General features: G+C 36.1%; 2 protein-coding genes across 7 annotated transcripts in view; one reads left to right on the top strand and one right to left on the bottom strand.

The window, feature by feature from the left end:
• The window catches only part of CCDC175 (coiled-coil domain containing 175), a 96,377-nt gene that overhangs the window by 66,098 nt on the left and 7,027 nt on the right, over positions 1-23,252 (top strand). Inside the window, exons 20-21 of one of the 2 annotated variants that reach the window (XM_038544848.1) lie at positions 538-664; positions 1,194-1,340. In XM_038544848.1, coding sequence (XP_038400776.1) covers positions 538-623 — 86 coding nt within the window. In that variant the 3' untranslated portion in view covers positions 624-664; positions 1,194-1,340. Of the gene's footprint in view, positions 1-537; positions 665-1,193; positions 1,341-23,252 lie in introns of those variants that run through there. The other variant, XM_038544849.1, reaches the window with a different exon arrangement.
• The window catches only part of JKAMP (JNK1/MAPK8 associated membrane protein), a 39,268-nt gene continuing 16,516 nt past the window's right edge, over positions 501-23,252 (bottom strand). For 4 of the 5 annotated variants that reach the window (XM_038544850.1, XM_038544851.1, XM_038544852.1 and 1 more), the window contains 6 exons: positions 23,107-23,198; positions 22,398-22,552; positions 15,708-15,914; positions 13,513-13,694; positions 10,427-10,503; positions 501-1,942 (listed from right to left, as the gene is read on the bottom strand). In XM_038544850.1, coding sequence (XP_038400778.1) covers positions 1,724-1,942; positions 10,427-10,503; positions 13,513-13,694; positions 15,708-15,914; positions 22,398-22,552; positions 23,107-23,198 — 932 coding nt within the window. In that variant the 3' untranslated portion in view covers positions 501-1,723. The remainder of the gene's footprint in view (positions 1,943-10,426; positions 10,504-13,512; positions 13,695-15,707; positions 15,915-22,397; positions 22,553-23,106; positions 23,199-23,252) is intronic. The other variant, XM_038544853.1, reaches the window with a different exon arrangement.

Raw genomic sequence — 23,252 nt, 5'->3', positions numbered from 1 at the left:
GACCTTTAAATGACCTATCTAGCACTTGTTAGCAAAATAATTACCATGCACTGTAGCAGTGAGAGTCCCTAATGCCTTACAAGTCAAAACTGAACAAAGCTGAACTGGGACAAGGGTGATTTATTTTTTTAATGACCATATTTTAGCATATTATTTAGTAACATTAGCAACCACAGTTGCTATGAATTGTTCTGGTCTTGTTCTTAAAACAAATTAATAATGCAGATATCTAAGTATTCCTGAAATCTTTGCATTTGAGGAATTTTAATAATTACTTGCATGATTTTTCCTTTTGCATACATATGTCTCTGCTAGGAGATCAGAGAAGATAATTGTTAAAATGGCTCCAAATGTAGAGGGACAGATGGTGTTGGTAATCAGATATATGGTTCTCTACAGTCCCTTCCCACAACCAAGTCTCAGATTATACAATTGTCCAGTTGAGGATCCTTTGGGAAATTTAGAATTTTAATGCACACTAATAACCATCCAAACTTGAGTGAGATACACAGCATTTTTATGTTTTTATTCCTACAGAAAAGAAGAAACACATTCCTATCAAAAAAGTCCATCCCCCAGTGGGTGAATGTAAAAAAACTAACAAAATAACTTCAAGGCTATAACTGCTGTGAATTCAAAAGGCACAAACAAAACTACAGAACAAGTGAGTACACTTTCTTCATGTTTTGCAATGATCTATGGATGTCTTAACAAAATTGCATAATCCCCACCCAATAGCAGAATCAGTAAATAACCTTCTAAATACAAATGGATATACATGGTTGGATAAATGTTAAAAAAAAAACAAAAAAAAAAACCCTTATTTTGCTTCCATGGTTCCACATGAATCTCTTAAAGGCTTTAGAGCATAAAATACACAGTACACCTATCAATAACCACAGGAAAAGTGTATGTTCTATATATTCTGTATTCTGTTAAGGCATCAATTGTAAGATGCATCCTAATTCAGAGACGTCACAATGTGAAAAATTTTAGGATCAATAAAATATTATTGCACCGTGTATATATCCTTCAAAAAGGAGACCAAAGAGGAAGGGAATGTGTGAATCCATGTATTTATTCACTTGGGAAAGAAATATTCCTCTTTTTAGTCTGAATTATTTCCACAATTAAATGTCAGAACACCTGGGATTTTTTTTTGTAGTTAAGCATTTTATTGTTTTTCTTAACAGAATCCATAATCAGAAGAGGTCTTCAACCAAACTACCTATAAACAGAAAACCTGTTATATAAATTATACTCTATTTTTATAATCAAAATACTGTACTGGTAAAAATAAATAACAAACAACATACTTCCCTTTCATGTTTGCTACCAGACCCACAGGTATGTTTGTCCTTCTTATTCCTTATACTTGAAAAACAAATTGAAACACAAGAGGCATGCAAATTAGACCGATGCTAAGGATTTCAGATTATACTTGTCTAGGTATAGAGGAACACGATTTTGTTCTAAAGGATAACTAAATTGTTGCAGGAAGCAAGTACTTCCTAACATGCTTGTAGTGTCCTGGTGTGCTAAAGTGTGTAAGTGTATTATACTATGTCATAGACTACAGCATTTTGTATTTTCCAAGTCTATCCAGAAAGTCTGTTAAGTCAAAAACGGAAAACAAACAATCTTCCATACACAACAGAAGAGTATTAATGCATTTTATGTTTTTTTACTAAGAACACTTTTTAGGTTTTTTGGCATTTTACATTCAGTGTCCATTGGCTCCTTCAGAGAGTATCCGTGAAGGCTCAGTAAATTTCGCAGTGAACAAGTAAAAAAGAGCTGGAGTGGGTACCAAAGCCAAAAGCGGCAAATCTTGCTCGAGTTTATCCACTCTGGAAATGGATATTATTCCATAGGCATGAAGTAACCAGTGGCTGAAGAGAACAATAAGTCTTTTCTTTCTCACCAGAAGATCATAGCAGTTCTGTATAATTTTTTAAAGGAAGAAAACAAACACACATTATCAGGCTGAATAAGCTAGATAATTTGTTGCACTGTAATTTAAATGTATTATTTGTTGGGAAATTGGCAGAATAGGAAGATCCTGAGCTCACCTCGTCTATGGATACACACTGAGATAACAGACACAGTGCAACTCTGAAAATGACTCAAAGACTGGCAGCAGACCTTCCATAGTTAATTGTAGAGAGGAGGCCACATCAAAAAGGGTAAGAAGGGTGGGACATGGTTAGGAACAAAGCCCTGGGAGAGCCTAACCACACACAGGAGGGACACCAAAAGAAGCCAAAGGATCAGAACCCCCACCAGTAACCCTAGGCCCAGGGAGCCAGCACTAGGAAAATGAGTCCCCATAACAGCAGGCTTTGAAAACCGTGGGCCTTACTTTAAGCATTTTTACCATCAGTGGCACTTAGCTCCAGGAGAGCTGGAAGGTAACAAACTCAGTAGTCCCTGCCATTAAAGAGCCAGCATATAATAGGTAAGTAATGAACCACTAAATTCTACTCCTGAAAATAATATTACACTATAGGTTAACTAACTAGAATTTAAATAAAGAGCCAGCATAACAACCCAGCAGAGATACAGCACAGAAATACCAGTTTGAAAGGCACCAGATGTATATGTGAAGGAGATTTACTAATCTCATAATGTGCAAGGGAGGGGCAGGGATCTTTAGGAAACTCTCCAAGACTAAAAGAGCCGGCGCAACCGTTTCTCCCCACTCCCCTACTTGCATGACCAGAAGAACATGTTCCACCTCACTTGCTAGCACCATGCCCAACCCACGTTCTCTTGCAGATTCACTCAGCAGGTGTCCCTCCAAAGTGGCTCCTGCCCCAACACACTGCAAACAACCCCAGGAGAGATGGCACCACTCCAAAGTGGCTCTTGCCCCAGAAAGACAATCACATACGCCAGTGTGTCTGCAATCCCAACAGCCAAACCTTGTAACTGAAAGTGCAGAGAAAGAATCCCACTACTCACTGCCACTGTAGTTGCAACAGCTTGGGGACCAGAATCTGCTAGCCCCACCAAAAAGCAAAAACCTCTTAGGGAACAGGGAAGGGAGAGTAGTGCCCTGGAGACTGTTGTAACTGCAGCCCCAACAGAATAGGGGCAGGAGTCTGGTCTGACTGCCGATCTGCCCAACTACAGGCCTTCAGTGGCCCCAGACTGGCACCTTCACAGAACAGGGACCAAGTCCTGCCTGGTGTGCCCTGAGCAGATGAAGTAGGCCATTGCAGCTGACTGGACTGAAGGCCAACACAGTATAGCCACTACAGCAGGGTCCATGTATCCCACATAGGAGACATCCATGAAGCACCTGATTCTGGGGAACGGAGGACATTGCACCACAGCACCTTTTCCTCAAATGCCACTACTTCAAGATCAGGAGATGTAGCTGACTTTTCTAACAGAGACAAGGAGACAGAAGAATAAGTCCCAAATGAAAGAACAGGATAAAAGCACAGCAAAAGAGCCAAATGAAACACAGATAAGCAACATGCCTGATAAACTCAAAGTAATGGTCATAAATAAGCAGAGGATCTCAGTGAAACCTTCAATATATAAAATAGAACCAGAGATGAGGAACTCAATAACTGAAATGAAAATTACACTAGAGAAAAATCAATAAAGGATCAGTGATCTGGAAGACTGATGTAATAGAAAGCAGCCAAGCTGAACAGCAAACAAAAAAATATAATAAAAAATGAAAATAGGGTAAGGGAACTCAGTGACACCATAAAGCATAATAATATTCACATTATAGGGATCCCAGGAGGAGAGAGAAAAGGGGCAGAAAATTTATTTGAAGAAATAAAAGCTGAAACTTCCCCAATCTATGGAAGAAAACAGACTTCCAGATGCAAGAGCACTGACAGCACCTAATAAAAGTAATCCACGGCACATAAAAATTAAAATGGCAAAGTAGTGATAGAGATTTTATAAGCAGCAAGAGAAAAGAATGGAATTATGCATAAAGGAAACCCCAGAAACCTATCAGGTGATTTTTCAGCAAAAACCCTGCAGGCCTAAAGGAAATGGCATGATATATTCAAAATGCTTAAAGAAAAAAAACCTATAAAAGAATAGTCTGTTGTATTCAGAATGGAAGGAGAAATAAAGGGTTTCCGTGACAAAGTTAAAGGAGTTTATGACCACTAAACCAGCCTTACAAGAAAACATTAAAGAGAATTCTTTGAGTGGGAAAAAACTCTGTAATAAAGATTATGAAAGGAAAAAATGTCACAATATAAACATATAACAAAAGATATAAAACCACATATAAAACCAGTATAGAGATTAAAGCACAAAAGCGGTAAAATCAATATCTATAAAAATCAGTCAAGGGACTCAAAAAAGGAGGTAAAGTATGACATCATATACATAAAACATGGTGGGGGGGGTAAAAATTTAGTGCTTTTAGGATGGGTTCAAACTAAAGTGACCCATAACTTAATATAGACTGCTATACGTTAGAAGTTATAAATGAATATGGTAACCACAAATCAAAACCTATAATACATACATAAATAGAAAGGAATCCAAGTGTAATGCTAAAGCCATTAAACCACAAGGGAAGAGAAGGAGCAAAGAACTACAAAACAATAGTAAAACAAGTTAACAGAATGGCAATAAGTACATACCTATCAATAATTACTCAGTATAAATGGACTAAACGCTGCAAAGGACATAGGGTGCTGAGTGGATAAAGGAAAAAAAAAAAAAACCTCTAAGTGCTGCTTTAGACTTACTTTAGACCTAGACATACATGCAAGATTGAAAGTGAAGGAACTGAAAAACATCATGCAAATAGAAGTTAAAAGAAAGCTGGGTTAGCAATACTTAAATTATTTGACAAAATAGACTTTAAAACAAAGATAGTAGGTACCAAGGGACAAAAAGGATATTACTGAATTAAAAAGGGAACAATCCAAAAAGAGGATAGAAAAATTATAAATACCTATGCACCCAAAAAGAGGGTACCTAAATACATAAAGCAACTATTAACAGACAGGAAGAGACTGACAGTAATACAATAATAGTTGGGGACTTATATACTCCACTTACATCAGTGTATACATTATCCAGGTTAATCAACAAGAAACAATGGCTGTGAATGACATATCAGACCAGATGGACCTAAAAGATATATTGAGAACATTCCATCCAAAAACAGGATTACATATTCTTTTTAAGTGTACATGGGATCCTCTCCAGAACGAATCACATGTTGGGGCACAAAAAGTCTCAACAAACTAAATCATGCCTTTTTTCCAACCACAACGGTATGAAACTAGAAATTACAAGAAGTCTAGAAAGAACACAAATATATGTAGGCTAAATAATATGTTTTACTAAATGATTAATGGGTCAACCAAGACATCAAAGGAAATAAAAAAATACATGAAACAGATGAAAACCACAACGGTTCAGTATCTTTGGGATGCAGCAAAAGCTGTCCTAAGAGGGAAGATTATAGCAATAGAGACCTACCTCAAAAAACAAACACCTCAAACTTAGCCTTACCCTTAAAGGAGTTAGAAAAAGAACAAAAGCCCAAAGCCAGTAGAAGGAACAAAATAATAAAGATGAGAGCAGAAGTAAATAGAGACAAAAAAACAAAACAGATCAGGAGCTGGCTCTTTGAAGATAAACAACATTGATAAAGCTTTAGCTAGACTCATCAAGAAAAAAGAGGCTGCAAATAAAACTAGAAAAGGAGGAGAAATAACGGACACCACAGATATAGGACTTTAAGAAATGAAAAACTATATGGTAATAAACTGGACAACCTTAAAGAAATGGATACATTCCTAGAAGCATATAGCCTCTCCAAAGTGAATCAGGAAGAACACTTGTAACAAAATAAAGTCCAAGACCAGATGGCATCAAAGGTGAATTATACCAAACATTTAAAGAATTGGGCAGCCTGGGGAGCTTGGCGGTTTAGCGCCACCTTCAGCCCAGGGCCTGATCCTGGAGACCGGGGACTGAGTCCCACGTCGGGCTCCCTGCATGGAGCCTCCTTCTCCCTCTGCTTGTGTCTCTGCCCCTCTCTCCCAATCTGTGTCTCTCATGAATAAATAAAAAGTAAAATCTTTTAAAATAAATAAATAAAGAATATCCATTCTTTCAAACTATTCAAAAAAAAAATGGAAAAGGAAGAAAAGTCTCCAAATTTATTTTGTGAGGCCAGCATCACCCTGATACCAAAACCAGATAGACACTACAAAAAAAGAAATCTATAGACCAGTATCTCTGATGAACATAGATGTAAAATTCCCAACAAAATATTGGTAAACCAAATGGAATAATACACTAAAAAAATTATTCTCCACAATCAAGTGGGTTTTATTCTAGGTTGTAATGGTGGTTCAATATTTGCAAATCAATCAAAATGATAAATCACACTGATGAGAGAAAAGAAAAAAACCATAGCACCATCTCAACAGATGCACTAAAGGCACCTAACAAAGCACATCCATCTGTGATAAAACCTCTCAACAAAGTAGATCTAGAAGGAAGGTACGTCAACATAGTAAGGGCCGCATATGAAAACCCTACAGCTAACATCTTACTAAATGGTGAAAAATCAAAAGCTTTTCCTCTCAGATCAGGAACAAGACAAGGAGGTCCACTCTTACCACTTTTATTCAACAGAATATTAGAAGTTCTAGCCACAGCAATGAAAAACCAAAAAAAAAAAAAAAAAAGGGAAAGACATCTGAATTGGTAAGGAAGAAGTAAAACTTCTACTATTTGCAGATAACATGATACTATATATAGAAAACCCTAGACTCCACCAAAAAACTACTAAAACTGATAAATGAATTCAATGAAGTTGCAGGATACAAAATTAATGAACAGAAATCTGTTGAATTTCTATACACTAATAACAAAGTAGCAGAATGAGAAAGATTTTTAAAATCCCACTTACATTGTACAAAAATAATAAAACCTCTAGGAATAAACTTAAGGAAGTGAAAGACCTGTACTCTGAAAATAATAAAACACTGATGAAAGAAACTGTAGGTGACACAAATGGAAATTCCATGATTTAATGCAATCCCTATCAAAATAGCAACATTTTTTATAGAACTAGAACAAATAATCAGCATTTTCTTGGGAATCACAAAAAAAAACCCTAAAGAGCCAAAGCAATACTGAGGAAGAAAAACAAAGCTGGATTTAATGACAATCCCAGATTTCAAGATACTCTATAAAGCTGTAATAATCAAAACAGTATGGTACTAGCACAGAAAGAGACACATGAATCAATGGAACAGAACAGAAAGCGCTGAGATAAACCCCAGCATATATAGTAAATTAATCTAGGACAAGGGAGGCAAGAGTAAATAAAACGAGGAAAGAGAGTCTCTTCAATAAATAGTGCTGTGAAAATTGCACACCTACATGCGAAAGAACAAAACTGGACCATTTTCTTACCCCAGACACAAAGACAAACTCAAAATGGACTAAGACCTAAATGTGATACCAGAAACCATAAAATTCCTAGAACAAAATAGGCAGTAATTGGACAGTGGCTAGATCTGTCTCCTCAGGCAAGGGAAACAGAAGCAAAAACAAAGTACTGAGACTACACCAAAATAAAAAGCTGTTACGTAGGGAAGGAAACCATCAACAAAAAAGGCAATCTAATGAAGCAGAGAAAATATCTGCAAGTGATACATCTGATAAGACGTTAATATGGGTATGTATCCTATAACTTCTACAACTCAACACGCAAGAAACAATCTGATTAAAAATGGGCAGAGGACCTGGACAATTGTCCCAAAGACATAGAGATGGCCAAGAAACACAGGAAAAGATGGTCAACATCACTAATCACCAGGGAAATGCAAATCAAAAGCACAATGAGATGTCATCTTATGTCTGTCAGAGTGGCTAAAATCAAGAACACAAGAAACACATGTTGCCAAAGATGTGGGAAAAAATGACCTTCGTGCACTGGGAATGCCAAATGGTGCAGCCATGGTGGAAAACAGCATGGAGGTTCCTCAAAAAAATTAATCTGAAAAGATAAATAAATGCACTCCCCATGTTTATTGAAGTATTATTTACATAGCCAAGATATGGAAGGAACCCAAGTGTCCATGGACAGATGAATGGATAAAGGTATGGTACATATAAACAATGGAATACTACTTAGCCATAAAAAAGGATGAGATCTTGCCATTTGCAACAACATGGATGGACCTAGGGGTACAATGCTAAGTGAAGTCAGTCAGAGAAAGATAAATACCATATGATTTCACCCATGTGGAATTTAAGAGACAAGGGATAAAATGAGACAAAAACAACATCATCAACAACAACAACAACAACAAAAAAAAAAAAAAAAAGAAAAGAAAAAAGACTCAAATACAGAGAACTGGTGGTTACCAGAGGGGAGGTGGGTGAAATAAAGGGGATTAGGGGATTAAGAGGACACATATCATGATGAGCACTGAATAATGTATAGAATTGTTGAATGATTATATTGTACACCTAAAGCTAATATAACACTCTAGGTTAATACTTCAATGAAAATAAAATGTACTGTTTCCACGCAATAACCTCAGCATCACACCATGTTTGACCTAAAAAGGACCTAAGAAATCACTCATTACATTTTACAGATGGGGAAACTGAGGCTTTCAACAACCATATAGGCACTCAGCAGCAGCACCAAAACAGGAGGCCATGTCTCTAAATTCTAGTCCAAAACACCATTCAACCTTGGAAACACTATAGTTTCTTCTGAGATATGAACTAGAAGGGAACTCTACATGATGGGCCTCCTTCCTGCCCTGATCCACCGCAGCTGAGTCTTATAGGTGGGAAGTAGGAGGTACATAAACTCAACTTCCTTAGTTTCTAGTATCCTTGGGGTCTGCTGCCTGGATAATTAGAAGGGAGCAGAAATGACATTTCCTTTTAATTTTTAAACAGCTCTGTAATATGTAGAAATAGGAGACTTCAAGTTATTACAAAAGTAGTATTTAAAGGTGCTAACAGGGAATCCCTGGGTGGGTCAGCAGTTTAGCGCCTGCCTTCAGCCCAGGGTGTGATTCTGGAGTCCCGGGGTCGAGTCTCACATCGGGCTCCCTGTATGGAGCCTGCTTCTCCCTCTGCCTGTGTCTCTTCCTCTCTCTCATGAATGAATAAATAAAATCTTTAAAAAAAAAATAAAAATAAAGGTGCTAATAAACACACTAAAATGTAATTTGCAGGAGGTTACTAACTCTCTCTTATTAAATAACTCATCAACTCACCAGAACTAAATTTCCTGATTCAGGTCCCTATTCCGATTCTTTATAGAGTGCTAATTGAAGTACACGAACATTTCATATGGAAGAGATTCCTGGAGCAAAGATCTAAGTTTCAGGCTAATTTAACTATCCATAGTAGTTATAGGTAATAAAAATTCAAGAACTTCATTTTATTGAACTATCCAATCATTCCCTCCCTCAAGTTTTTCCTTGGAATGGACAAAGGTGACAAAATGAATCTGCTTATCTTCTTTGAACATATTGTATTGTTGACTAAAGATTACACAGGAGAAATGGAGATAGTATACAAATGAAAAGATCTGAATCACCACAAAAACATTCGCTTGGTTCCTCTACTACTATTCTACCTGAAAGTCATTCCCTTTCACTCTTTCACTAATGCAACAGAAAAAGGAGCAACAGCAATGACTCCAAAATAGGTGACAACTTCCTTCTTTGGGCTGAACTTTTTTATGAAAGAATGAGAAAGCACACGTCTTTATCAACTGCAGTATGCAGCTGAAGGCTGTGCCTAGATTAGCAAGCAACATTTTTTTATTCCTTTCAAGTTAAAGGTATAACTCAGAGTTCTTTCTAACAGTGGCCTTCAATAAAATACTAAGATAGACAAAATGGAGATCTTGAAACAGGAAAAGTATCAAAACTAGTATGACTATAATATTATTTCCAAGTCACCGAAATATTAGAATGCAAAAGTAAACATCCATAATCAAGAAAATAAAATTGGGAACAAAATATAGAAGGGTATAAAATGTATTTAATACTGATGACTGTCAGTGTTGCCATTGTAAAATAAAGTGTAAAATTAGTTCTATATACCATAAAGCGGTTCATGTTTCCTTCAAAGTAGTAACGTTCAACATTTCAATAATTAAACATTTTCTATGTGAGTAAATTATGTGAAAAGATTGTTTTTTTTCTCCAACATACTAGGTACTTAAGCCTGCTACTGCACTAATTTCCCTAGCAAATACAACATTTTATAAACTTAACTAACATGCTAAAAGCTACTGAGTGCCATCAATTAGCTAAGGATTACTAAAACAATCAGTCGTACCTTATCATATCATAGGTAGATTCTCCTACTCAATTGCTAAATTTATTAAAAACAAACACACACCTTTAACAAAGGAAAAAAGATTTCCTACCTCTATTTCAGAAGCCGACATGTACACAGCCAGAGTAACCAAAGATAATACTAATATAATGTATGGGAAGGCATAATCTGAAAAACAAATCGGTATTATATTGAAAATTAAATTTTCTGAATAAACCATCAAAATAATTCAGACAGTTTTTTAAATTCTCTCAATAGTTGAAAACTTTCTCAACCAGTCCTTTGTGAGACTTAAGCCCTAATGGCCTAAGGCAGGGGTCAGGAAACTTTCTGTGAAGGACCAGATAGTAAATATTTTTGGCTTTGCGGGCCATACAGTCTGTCTCAATAACCCAAGTCCCCATTGCAATGGGAAACAGCCAGACAATACACAAATGAATGGGTGTGGCTATGTTCCAATAAAACTCTAGGAGCAATAAATTCCAAATTTCATATAATTTTCACACATTAAGAATTACTACTCTCTCTCAGAGCACCCCTCTCTCCATTTTTTTTAACCAAAATAAAAAGATAATGGTCAACTCAGACTCCGTAAGAAACCCACACTTCAGATAAAAATAGCCCTTTTGATAAGGGCAACACAACTCAGTGTGGGAATAAGAAAAGTGCAGAGGAATGTTGAAACTATCCTGGATAAGATCCCCTTATTTTTTTCTACTGTTTAAAAAATGTAAAACTATCCTTGGCCCAGTTTTGAAGACCCCTGCCTTAAGGCATCCATTGAATGTAATGATTAGTTTCTGTCTATGCATCTACAATACTAGTATGTACCAAACTTGGGAGGATTGAGAAAGTAATTATGCAAATAATTTTGTTTTGTGGTCCAAATGGGGGATGTTGGTTGAAAAAAGCTACATGGTTTTAATTACTCTTTAGAAAAGCTGCTATATCAGTAACCTCATCATTCAGTGTTCTTTATGTCAAAATTCTAGATATTTTGGGACGCCTGGGTGGCTCAGTGGTTGAGCATCTGCCTTCAGCTCAGGGTGTGATCCCGGAGTACTGGGATCGAGTCCCACATCAGGCTCCCTGCATGGAGCCTGCTTTTCCCTCTGCCTGTGTCTCTGCCTCTCTGTATCTCTCATGAATAAATAAATAAAATCTTTAAAGAGAAAATTCTAGATTTTTCTACTTCAAGCAAAATTTTTTCTTATAAAATACTTTCTCTTAAAATGTTTTCAATTTATAGCACACTAAAGCAAACAAAAACATTGAGAATAAAATCTTGAATTACTTTTCATATAATTATTTTAAAACAACTTCAATTTATGAAACCACTAATCATTCTACATTGCAGTGGAACCCATTTGGAACAATTTCAAATGTTAATTCAGAATGTAGAAACTCTAACTTATCTATACAGGCTCAATTCCAACTTACTAAGTAAATAACTAAATGCCTTGTTTGACATTTAAAACCTTTCATTTCATAGACCGTAATTAGGTCCTGAACCAACCACACACACACACACATACACAAATCCTATTTAATTTATAAATAGTTAATGTTGCTAATGCTACAAATCTAAGACTGAGTAGTAAAAAGCCATCTAAGTTAAAAAGAGAAAGAAGTTTCTAAAAAGGCCCAAACTTGTGGGGAGTAGAGGGTGGTCTTGGGTTCATGGAAGCATTTAGGTCTTGCACTCAGGCATGGCTGTTACAAGGTTTTAAAATTTGAGATTTTGAGCAACTAGGCCTAGGGGGTAAAGCCTGAGAATCTGCATTTTCATTCCCCTAGTGGTTCAGATGCAGATCACACTTAAAAACTGGCTTCCAAATTCCAAGCAGGTAGAATTTGTCAGACCTCTTCCTAATAACTTCTCATCAACCTATTTTATTTGCTTTTTCAAATATTTGCTTCTGTTGCTCTATTCAGTAGTTACTAAGTCAGAAAGCTACTCTATTCTCCTATTCCCTCACCCCTATGTTTAGTCAGTTACCTAGTTAACTGATCTTCAAAATACTCTCCATTCCCAGTGCTTCTCTGCTTTAGGCCAGTCAGACTTGGCTAGCTGCAATAACCTCTTAACTGATCCCCCAGGTCCTCATCCCCTGCCAATCCATCTTCTACACTGCTAGGAATTTTCTTTCTAACTTGCATGCCAGTCTTCTGCCTAAAATCCTTAAAGGGTGGGTCTCTATTCCCTAGAACAAGAATAGCAACCTCACATACCCACAGAGGCCAGCCAGGCAGGTAAACAATAGAAGTGGACCAAATCTAAGACAACAGGAAATGGTAGGAGCTAGAAGGAGCTATACATTTTCAAGTACTATGCAGGCCAACTGAAACAATACATCTGTAAACTAGAATATAAGGGATAACAGACTTCTGACTAGTCTCCAATTTCCTCTTCCCTTGGCCTCACCTTCACAGTGCCATCCTCCTCTAGAGTCAAATTCATTACCAAGCTACAAAATGATGCCAGTCTTGCCTAGCCCCTTTAGACCAGAAGACTTGCCCTCTGTACCTTGGTAGGCTCCACGTAGATGGCATCTAACATCCCTGCAATATTCAATGCCACATATTCAAATAAGTACTATACTACATCATCTCAGCTACTCATAGCTTTCCTACTAGTATGTCAGCCCTTTAACACCAACTTTTTCCTATTCTTCTTTTGAGTCATATTCAGTCTAAATAGTTGAATAAATGAATGGCTACATTGAAATAAAGAATATACTGAAGATTCTTTTACTGTATCTAAATGGCTTTAATAAAGGCACTCAAAAATTGAGGACATAACTTAATAATAAATGTTAGTACATATCATCAACAGTAACTTCCATATATTACATGCAAAAACAAGTTCTTGCTTTTTATTTTTTTTAAGTTTTTTTTTTAAGTTCTTGCTTTTTAATTCATACTCAGGTTTTTTAAATATTCCTACTTAGTTTATAAGCTTCAGATACAAAGTACTCTCTAAATAAAAATCAGCTTTGACTAACTTGAGACTATTCCATCCCAAGCAGCACATTTTTTGTTTTTATAAGACTGATTATGTTTTAGCAAAAATATTTTCAAGGATTAAAAAAACAATTTAAAGATCCAAAGTTATAGAGAATATACTGTTTATCAAATATACAAATATATTTCATTGACTTGACCCGTCAAACTTACATAAAAGGCCTCCACCAACTGCCTGAAGCACAGTTAAAATTGGGAAGAAGTAAAGTGCAGCATAAATACTTTTAAATCGATCAGACTTTCCTAACCCACAGGCAATCTTCTTTACCAGAAGGGGTCGGAGTAGCATCATGAATACCAAGCAGAATGCATAATAGATAAATACAATAGTGTACCTGTAAAATAAGTCAAGGAATCATAACATTGAAATTATGTTTTAAAATATCTATTACTGATCAATTTAAAATCATAGATGCTAAAAAAGGTTTAAAACGTATATTAAGTCAACCTACTAACTCAAAGTTTTAGTAATGTAAACATTTTTTATAGTAAGTTTCTAATAATAGAAATTTGCATGCTGTTCCGTGTCTCATCTAACTAAGTTCCCCTCAAAACTACAATTATCAGTATAGTATCCCGGTATTTTTCAGTCTGTAAGGAACAAGGCTATATATACCAATGGAGAAAATAATCAATGTAATAGTGTTCCAAAGGCTCCTGGTAATTTTGTGCCATTACTTTCTGTTGACCCACAAAAGAAAAAAATTTTTATAACTTTTGGTAGTCCTGAAGCTTTTTTTCTTTTTAAGTTTTGTTTTTTTTGTTTGTTTGTTTTTAGTAATCTCTATGCCCAACCTGGGGCTTGAACTCACAACCCCAAGATCTCAATCCTGAGATCTTCCAACTAAGCCAGCCAGGCATTCTGGGTAGTCCTGCTGCTTTCTGAAAAGTTTAGCTCCAGTCTAGCCATCTAGTTACAATTAAATGGCTATGTAAAGTAAATAATATGTATAAAACCAATATTAATTTGTATGATTAATAAAGCAGACAGGCCACTGCACAGTGACTGTTGGTAAAGCTACTGAGAAAAAATATATATCTACTTAATTCAAATTCTGATCAATGAAGTTGTATGAGGATGTGGCTGTATGGCCACAGAATGAGGGTCGAGGGCACCTATTTGCCATCTGTTCTTAGAATTTGCTGACTCTCCTACTATATGCTTTATAGATAGTATGAAAAACACTATCTATGTGACCAGCAATAAATAAATCTGATTTTGTGTTAAATAAGATAGTTATATATAATATCTGATTCCCTTATTCAGTTCTTTAAATAGAACGAGGTTAAGTTGGCAGTCCCCTGGATAATATACGAAAAGAGAATAACTGAAACTCTGAAACCAAATGAGAACACTTTACTGGTCTTAATTGAAACTCTGAAACCAAATGAGAACACTTTACTGGTCTTTTATATACAGTATTATATATAAATTATATGTATATATATAGAGAGAGACAGCATATATACAGGAAATAAGTAATTTACAGGGCTTAATAGTAGGCAGGTGGAAAGATGTTCATATCTCTGTATCTGGAACTTTTTACATTGCAGGTGTTTTTCCCACTTAGTACTCTTAAGAACCTGCAGAAAAAGGACTATTTTCTTGAGCATATTATGTAATGGTAACTTGCTACAACTATGGGAAACTCTCATATTACACCTTTACCAAGAAAAAACATCAAAATGAACATGAAGAGAAATTCTAAAAATGAAGTAGTCTGGCACAGTATTACATAGAGTCTTATGGATTTAATATTTTTAAAACAAAACATTCTCATGAAAATTATAAACATTTGCTTTGGAAAAAAACAAAAACAAAAAAACATTAACTCTAATAATAATGCCAGCTACTATCTTGTATGTAAGGCACTGCACATGGTGTCTGATATGTGCAGACTTATTTAATCCTCAAAATCACCTTATGAGGTACCATTATTTCCATTTTTACCAATGGGAAAACAGAGGTTACAAGCTCTTAACATGATCACGTCACCACAGTGGCTCCGGATTCAAACTCAAGCCTGTTTTTAGCTTCAAAGCCCACACTCTTTCATCTATGTCAGATATTGCTTCTCTGTTGCATATCATAAAGGTTTTCCTTAAAACTCTCTTTTAAAGAAAACAGATATTGCTTATTTTAGAAATGCTTCTACACACTTCAACACCAACACAAAAATACTTTCACTTGTATTATACTAAGATGCATTTCTATTCCCTTCCCTAAAGAGAAGAAAATCATTTCTATCTCCCCCATTGCCTAGAAGCCATTTTTCAATAATCTGTTGAAATGAATACATTTATAATTATCATTTTTTAAATGATCTTCAGTCTATATAAATACTTACAGAGGGTAGACAGCTTCATGAGTACAGTGCACTGTGGTAACATAGTCGGGACTTGGATTGTAAAGCATCGTATACCAATCAGAAAGCATTAGTACTCGACATGAACGGATATACAGAACACCAACTGGATCACTCACAAGTAAGGTGATAATAGCTGCCATACTGCATTCAAATAATGCAGTGATGTGCTGGAAAAGTGCACTGGAACTAGTAAAACAAAAGTAGCACAATTACCAGAAAATTTTCACTATTTAGATGGTTTTAAGAAAACTTGTATGTTCCAAATACAGATTCTAAAAGGAATGTTTAACTGATAAATCCTGAAACTAAAGTATCTTCTAAATAGGTCAGAAAAGTCAAACATGAAAACCACTTGAGTTTAACCCTCCATCCTAAAAAAGGGATTCTCATCCCAGATAACACTATGCCAGTATTTTCTAAATGTAAAGAGCAGAAATTAAAATGTTCCTTTATCTCAAGTGACTTGCCCAACTGTTTAGAATGTCTTAGTTACCTATGCATCATTATCTTAAATATAAAAAGCACAGAAAAAAACTATATTAATACAGATTAGTTATCAAGTATAATAATAAAAATTATAAGTTCATCATCTAACTCAATAACTAGAACATTAGCAACCTGTATTTACCTCTGTTCCTTCCTCATTCCCTAATCCTGGCTCTTCCCCAAGAGGTAACCATTATACTAAATTCTCTTTATCACTTTTTCTGAAGTTTTTATTCCAACTAGATTATGCTTCAAAACCACTCTGTCTAGTTTTGCTTATTTTTAAAAATTTATTTATTTGAGAGAGAGAGAGAGAGAGAGAGAGAGAGAAAGAGCACACATGAGCAGAGGAGCAAAGAGAATCTTAAGCACACTCCCCACTGAGCATGGAGCCTGACTTGGGGCTTGATCTCACCACCCTGAGATCATGACCTAAGCCAAAATCAAGAGTTGGATGCTTAAGTGACAGAGCCACCCAGGCACCCCAAGTTTTGCTTATTTTTAAACACTATAAAGTGATACACATCTTTTTTCCATTCAAAATTACATTTCCAAGATTTATCCATGGTATTGTTTATACCTAAAGTTGTCATTTTCACTGCTGTATAATATTCTGTGTGCCCATTCCATTATCCATTTTTGGTGTTTTCCAGTTTAATTATAATGTGAATAGGTATGAATTTCTTCTTTATTCTGCTTGGAATGTGTTTTGCTTCCCCAGAAGCAATTCTGCAAATCTATTTTTCACGATTTCTGTAAAATCCAAATATATCTTTAAATGTTGGTTCTCCTTCATTTTCTCTATTTTTTCTGAAGACTCTTATTAGAAACTATGCACAAATTTAATAAAACTTTTCATTCTTACACAAGACTCTTTCAGTTAACTCTAGCTCAGTTTCTCTGGAAGCCAAAGAAGGGTAAAATGTCAACTTTACTGCCAGGCAACACTACTTAGGATACGAACAATTCCTTGATTGGCCAACTGTATCTGGATTGAGGAGAACTATAAATAAGCAATAAGTATCTGATGGGGACACCATGGTCTGGTTTGACTTCAGCAATTCTTATAACTGGCATGTCCCTTGCAGGACTCTGGCAGCTATACTTACGTGGAAAGGTTACAGAAACACTGGCTCCTTCAGGGCAAAAGACCTTAAGCTTGGACTCCCACACCCACTCAAGTGTGTATTTTATCTTCCTGCAGCTGAGCTCAACTGCTTCAAAAGTTGATGCTGCCTTGTAGGCAAGTTGTGTTCCTTCCAGGTAAACTAGTGCCTGTTATGACCTATGGTAGACTCTAGATAATGTTTAATTGAACCTAACTAGATTCCCAGCAGGTATTACAGACACATATTAGTTTCTTAACCTATGCTTCATTTCTCTTAATGTATTTCCTGTTTTCTACCTCCTTTTCTCTCAGCATTGCATTATTTCTTCAGATACATGTATCTCCTAATGCACTAATTCTGCCTTCAACTGTTTAATCTGCTGACCTACCATTTTAAAAATTTCATTTCTAGAAGTTCTTTTTGTTTTTTCAAACCAATCTGTTTGTTCATTCCCAATAATTTCTTGTTGACTCTTGGAGATCTTTGGGACTACATCCTTCATTTCTTTAAGCACTATACAAGCAGCAGTTTTATGGTGTATAGCCGAAAACCCATTCTCTGCAGTCCTTCGGAAGCATAACTATATTGTTTGTCTACCCACTCTCATAGTGATTTTATTTGGTTATCATGGAGTATACAGTCATTAATAAATACTGATGAGTAAGAGTTTTATGGGCCTAAACTGAGAATGGAGAAGCTGCAAAGAGGATCTGCTACCCACTACCATCTTGGGCTTCAGCCTCTTGAGAGTCCAAGCTTCACACTGGCTGCCTCAGATTCAGTACCTGCTGCTGGCAGCAATTAACTGCAGGCAACAGTCCATTCCTACTGTCTGCTCTGTCACTCTGGCCACAGCTTAGGGTGGGTTGGTTTGTTTTCTAAAAAAAGAGAATTCTTGGAGATATCCCATCTCCCGTGAGACCAGCAATGTATTAAATAGTATTATCTTTTCCAAACTTCAATTATTTCTTGCAGGAGTGTCACTTGGAACTCCTAATTAGCCCATATTATTGGAAGAACTCCTGCATGATTTTACACAGTTGGAAATAGTGAATATGTAAAGAAACATTTACAATTTCAGATAATATAATCTAGTATTTTGCTTCCTTATAGAATTCATATTTTTCGAAGCAATATCCCAACCTCCTTATTTCTTGCTATTACTTTTATAACCTTACTAGTCTCTTTTCTCATCATGCCCCCTTTCAGTCTGTCTACAGCCAACCACATAATCTTTACAAAACAAAATCAGATCCTAAATCTCCCCTTATTAGACTATTCAATGAGTCCCACTTGTCTTTCAGGAAAAATACTCTTTACCAGCATTATTTTCTACATATCCTGCCCATACTACCTTCCTTTTCTCCCCAAGGCTCCACACATGTGGGCATGCTTCACTTACCTATCTGGCAAGCTGTGTATCCTTTAAGAACAGCTCTGGAGCTATCCCCAGGTCTAATGAATATTTCCTAAGATTCCTGTAGCCCCAAATCTCTTTATATCCTGGTCTCATTAGTCCTTATTTCTCATAGGACACTCAGCTCTCATTTCTTGAATATACTGTGTGCTTTTTGGCCTCCATTACTTTTGCACATCTTTTTCCCGCTCTTTCTTCAATTCCTATCAAAATCTACTCACTCTTCAAGTCCAGCTTAAAGTCAGTTTTTTCTTCTGTGACACCACCCTATTTTGAGGAGGCAAAATTAATTTCTTTCTTCTATATTCCAGTCTTAAAATGCTCCAAAAACCTCTATTATGGAACCTCATAAATATTGTGATGGCTTGTCTATCTCAACCACTGGACTGTGAGCATCCACATTTCAGGCATCTCTGAATCTGGCAACCCAGTACAGCATCTGGCATATTGCAAACATCTTTAATGATTGCTGAATGAATACATCTTAAAAGTTATGAATTACTTTTCATAAGAACAAATAAGAACAAATCACATAAGAAGCACAGCTTCTCACTATACTGCATAAAATTACGAAATTTTGATTATCTTTGCCTTGATCTTTAAAAAAAAAAACAAATTAAAAAAAAAAAATTTAATACTCAACTCTGGGGAAAGCAAAAGTACCAGAAAGGAAAGTTCTGCTGAGAGTCTGGCCCATGCATTCTCAATGGGTGACTTCACTCCTAAGAGGGAAAGAATTGGCTCTTGGGGATAAAATAATCTTATATTTATTATATATATATTATATATGTATTATATATGTATTATATACATATTATATATATAGGATGCACACAAATATATATAGCACATAGATGCATATACAACATAAACAGATAAACATTTATGACATTAAAATTTTATTGGGGTAGGTGGAATTAGGAAAAAAGAGTATTTAAAAAGGCTCCTTATTTAAGGAAGTGACAATGAATAAAAGGTTGAGAAACTCTGGTCTAGCCTGAGACAAGTAGACCTCTACTTCCTTGGTTACAAGGGCAACATCTCAGGAAAATGCAAATGATGGCTCTTATGTACTCTGCTGCCAATTTCCTAGGCAAAGCATACCTAAATTATGCAAACTCCTTCTTTTTAAACCCACTTGCTTTTCCCGCCTGAGCACTAATCACTCCTCGGCTCTACCCTCAAACCAAACCCCACCCTTTGCTCCAAGACTCTCCCTCCAAACATACCTGATGTTTTAATTCAAATGCATTTGGTAAGTTACATCTCTATACCCCCATCTCTTCCCTGCTTATGGCTGATAAGTTCCAACCAACTAGCTGAGCAATTATTCCACTTTAGCTTTCAATTTATCACATCTCCTTTCTTGCCTCCATCTCTCATCGTTCTAAACAGAAATTAAAAGATGAGAGCTACTTTTTAAAAAACCTATTCACGGTTCAATCTGAAAAAGAACAAATGCTTTTCCAAGATAAATAATCAGCCTGGATTTATTAGGTAGGATCCAGAAAACTACTAATTCTATTTCCATAGGCCTATCCTTTCCACTACCATCCACACTACTGGAGTCGAGCCATCCCTACTTCTTGGAAAGTCTTCTAATATGCCTCACCTCTAATCTACCGTCTACAGAAGTCATTTTCCTAAAATATACAGCCAGTGATGCTACTTCTCTAAACAAAAACCTTCACCAATAAATCATTCACTCAGCAAATACTAAATGAGCACCTGTTATGTGCCAGCTGCTGTGCTGGTTTCTGGAGATTCCATGGAAAACAGAGATGGACACTGCCTTCACAGACTTCTAATCGGGAGATGGGAGGTAATAAACTTAACCATAAACTGTATTGAATGCTAAATGCAAGCAAAACCAATAAAATGAAGAATGCTATTAAAAAAAGAAAAATAAGGGGGACAGACCTACTGTAGATTGGGTCAATGAAGTCTTCTATGGGTATAATTTAAACTGAAATCTGAAGGGAAAAAAAGCGGCTAGGTAAAAAGTTGTAGTCAGAAGGAGAAGAGAGCATCTGAGGCAGAGAAGAGGTGGTGAAAGGGAAAGGACCTAAAGCAGAAAGATACTGAGAAGATACTAATTTAGCTCCTCAATCCCAGTATAAACTTTTTCACTTCCTTGAACCTTCACATTCTGGAGGCACCTGAGTGGCTCAGTCTTTTAGGCCACTGACTCTTGGTTTTGGCTCACATCATGATCTCAGGGATGATGCCCTGCCATCAAGCTCCACACTCAGCGTGGAGTCGGCTTGTATCTCTCCCTCTGCTCGCACGCGCAAGCACGTTATCTTTCTCAAATAAATAAACAAACATACTTTCACATTCTGGTCTCAATCTACTTTTCCCACTCTCCTGTTTATTACCCTTCTCTGATGAGCCATCCATACTGACCAACCCAGACTACTTCCAGTCCCACCTTCGATACAGCAACACATTTCATACCTCCATGCCACTGTTCCTGCTATTTCCTCTGCCTAAAATGTTTTTTTTTTAAAGATTTTATTTATTTATTCATGAGAGACTCAGAGAGAAAGAGAGGCAGAGACACAGGCAGTGGGAGAAGCAGGCTCCATGCAGGGAGCTCGACGTGGGACTGGATCCCAGGTCTCCAGGATCACACCTCAGGCTGCAGGCGGCGCTAAGCCACTGCGCCACCGGGGCCGCCCCTAAAATGTTCTTTTGAAGTCTTTCACATCCCACCAGGCACAATTTATCTCTTATATTATTTGTGATTCCAGAGTATTTTCTTCATAATGCCTTTTTTTTTTTTTTAATTCATAGAGGCACACAAAGAGAGAGAGAGAGAGAGGCAGAGACACAGGCAGAGGGAGAAGCAGGCACCATGCAGAGAGCCTGATGTGGGACTCAATCCAGGGTCTCCAGGATCACACCCTAGGCTGCAGGCGGTGCTAAAACCACTGCGCCACCGGGGCTGCCCCTTCATAATGCTTTTTTTTATAGATTTATTTTAGAGAGAATCTCGTAACAGACTCCCCACTGAGCACAGAGCCTACATGCAGGCTGTAGGCCTGGCCCCCATGACCCTGAGATCATGACCTGAGACAAAACCAAGAGTCAGATGCCTAGCCCACTGAGCCACCCAGGTGCCCTTCATATTTAAAAACTGATTTATATTATAATTAGTTGTACACACACTTGTCTTCTCTATAAGATTATGACTATAAACCACATCAGTTATTTGTTTACCTCCTCCCCTGATCTAAACATAAAACACAGAGCTCAATAAATGCATGTTGATTTAATGTTTAGTATCAGTTTTCATAATTAGGTTGCAGCTATATCATTTTAACTTCATTATATATAACTAGTATTAAATCAAATCACAAAGAATTTGTTCAATATACAGTTTGTAATCATAATCAATTCTTTGTAGAAAACCCATAAAGACTGCAATTGAGAAAAGAAAAGAAAATTCTTTCAAGATCATTTAGAGTAAAACAAAGGACACTTCCCTTTATAATTACTGAGGCATGCCTTATCATTTAAGTTCTCTTGCCACAGTCAGAAGTAATCAGAATATAAAGCAAAAACAGGTTCACCGCAAAATTATTTCATAAGATCTTCTAAATTATCATTATTCTAACATCAGTCCATCCAGATACATTCACACAAAGTGCTAACCTCTTTTTCCCCGAGTACCATTCAATGAAGAACCAATGTAAAACAAGAGGAAGCATAGCCATAAATCCAAGATACAGCCAATCATAAAGTTCTGGAGACTCTGTGCAAGGCTGACAATATTTCTGTGCATTTGTTCTCTGTCCTCTCGGACATACCTACAATATAAAAACAGTATTTTATGTACAGATATTATTTTAGAATATTAATATCCCAAAGTCATTCTATAAAGACATCTCATTTCAGTTTAAACACATATATATATGCGCATCTTGTAGAAATAAAAAAGAAAGTGCACACGTAAAAGAAATCTACATTGTATTTGGTTCATCTGTATAACACTCTTTCAAAAGATTCCTTTTGCTAAGTTATTAAAATAGTTGACTAACATTAAATCATAAACTTAGTAATGCTATATAAAAATAATTGCAGAGAAAAGTTCTGGAGTTTTAATATTAACCTACTGCCCAAGACACTGCACTATAGAATAAGTAATTAAAAATTACTATAAAATTATAAAATGTTTTTAAAAATACTTAACTGTGACTGTTAAGATGTATTTTGGACAATATGACAAGAATTTTATTAATGCCTCATTTTTATAAATTAATGAGGATATTGAAGAAAAAAGATATTTTACACTTGAAAATACTTCAAAAGCAAAGAGAATTTAGCAATGAAATAACATTCAAATGTTAAAATTAAGACTTACCCCACATTCTCCATATATTTCAGTTGAGCCATTTTTAAATAATAGGGTCTTCCCACAGTAAAGTCCAAGGCATGCTGGTTGAATATCGACAGCTTTTTAAAAACAAATGCCAGTAAAGTAACATCTTTTGTGATTATAAAAAATAA

This window comes from Canis lupus, chromosome 8 (genome assembly GCF_011100685.1).
Source record: "Canis lupus familiaris isolate Mischka breed German Shepherd chromosome 8, alternate assembly UU_Cfam_GSD_1.0, whole genome shotgun sequence".
NCBI lineage: Eukaryota > Metazoa > Chordata > Mammalia > Carnivora > Canidae > Canis > Canis lupus.
The sequence above is the reverse complement of the archived record's forward strand: the minus strand, read 5'-3'. Positions and strand labels throughout refer to the sequence as shown.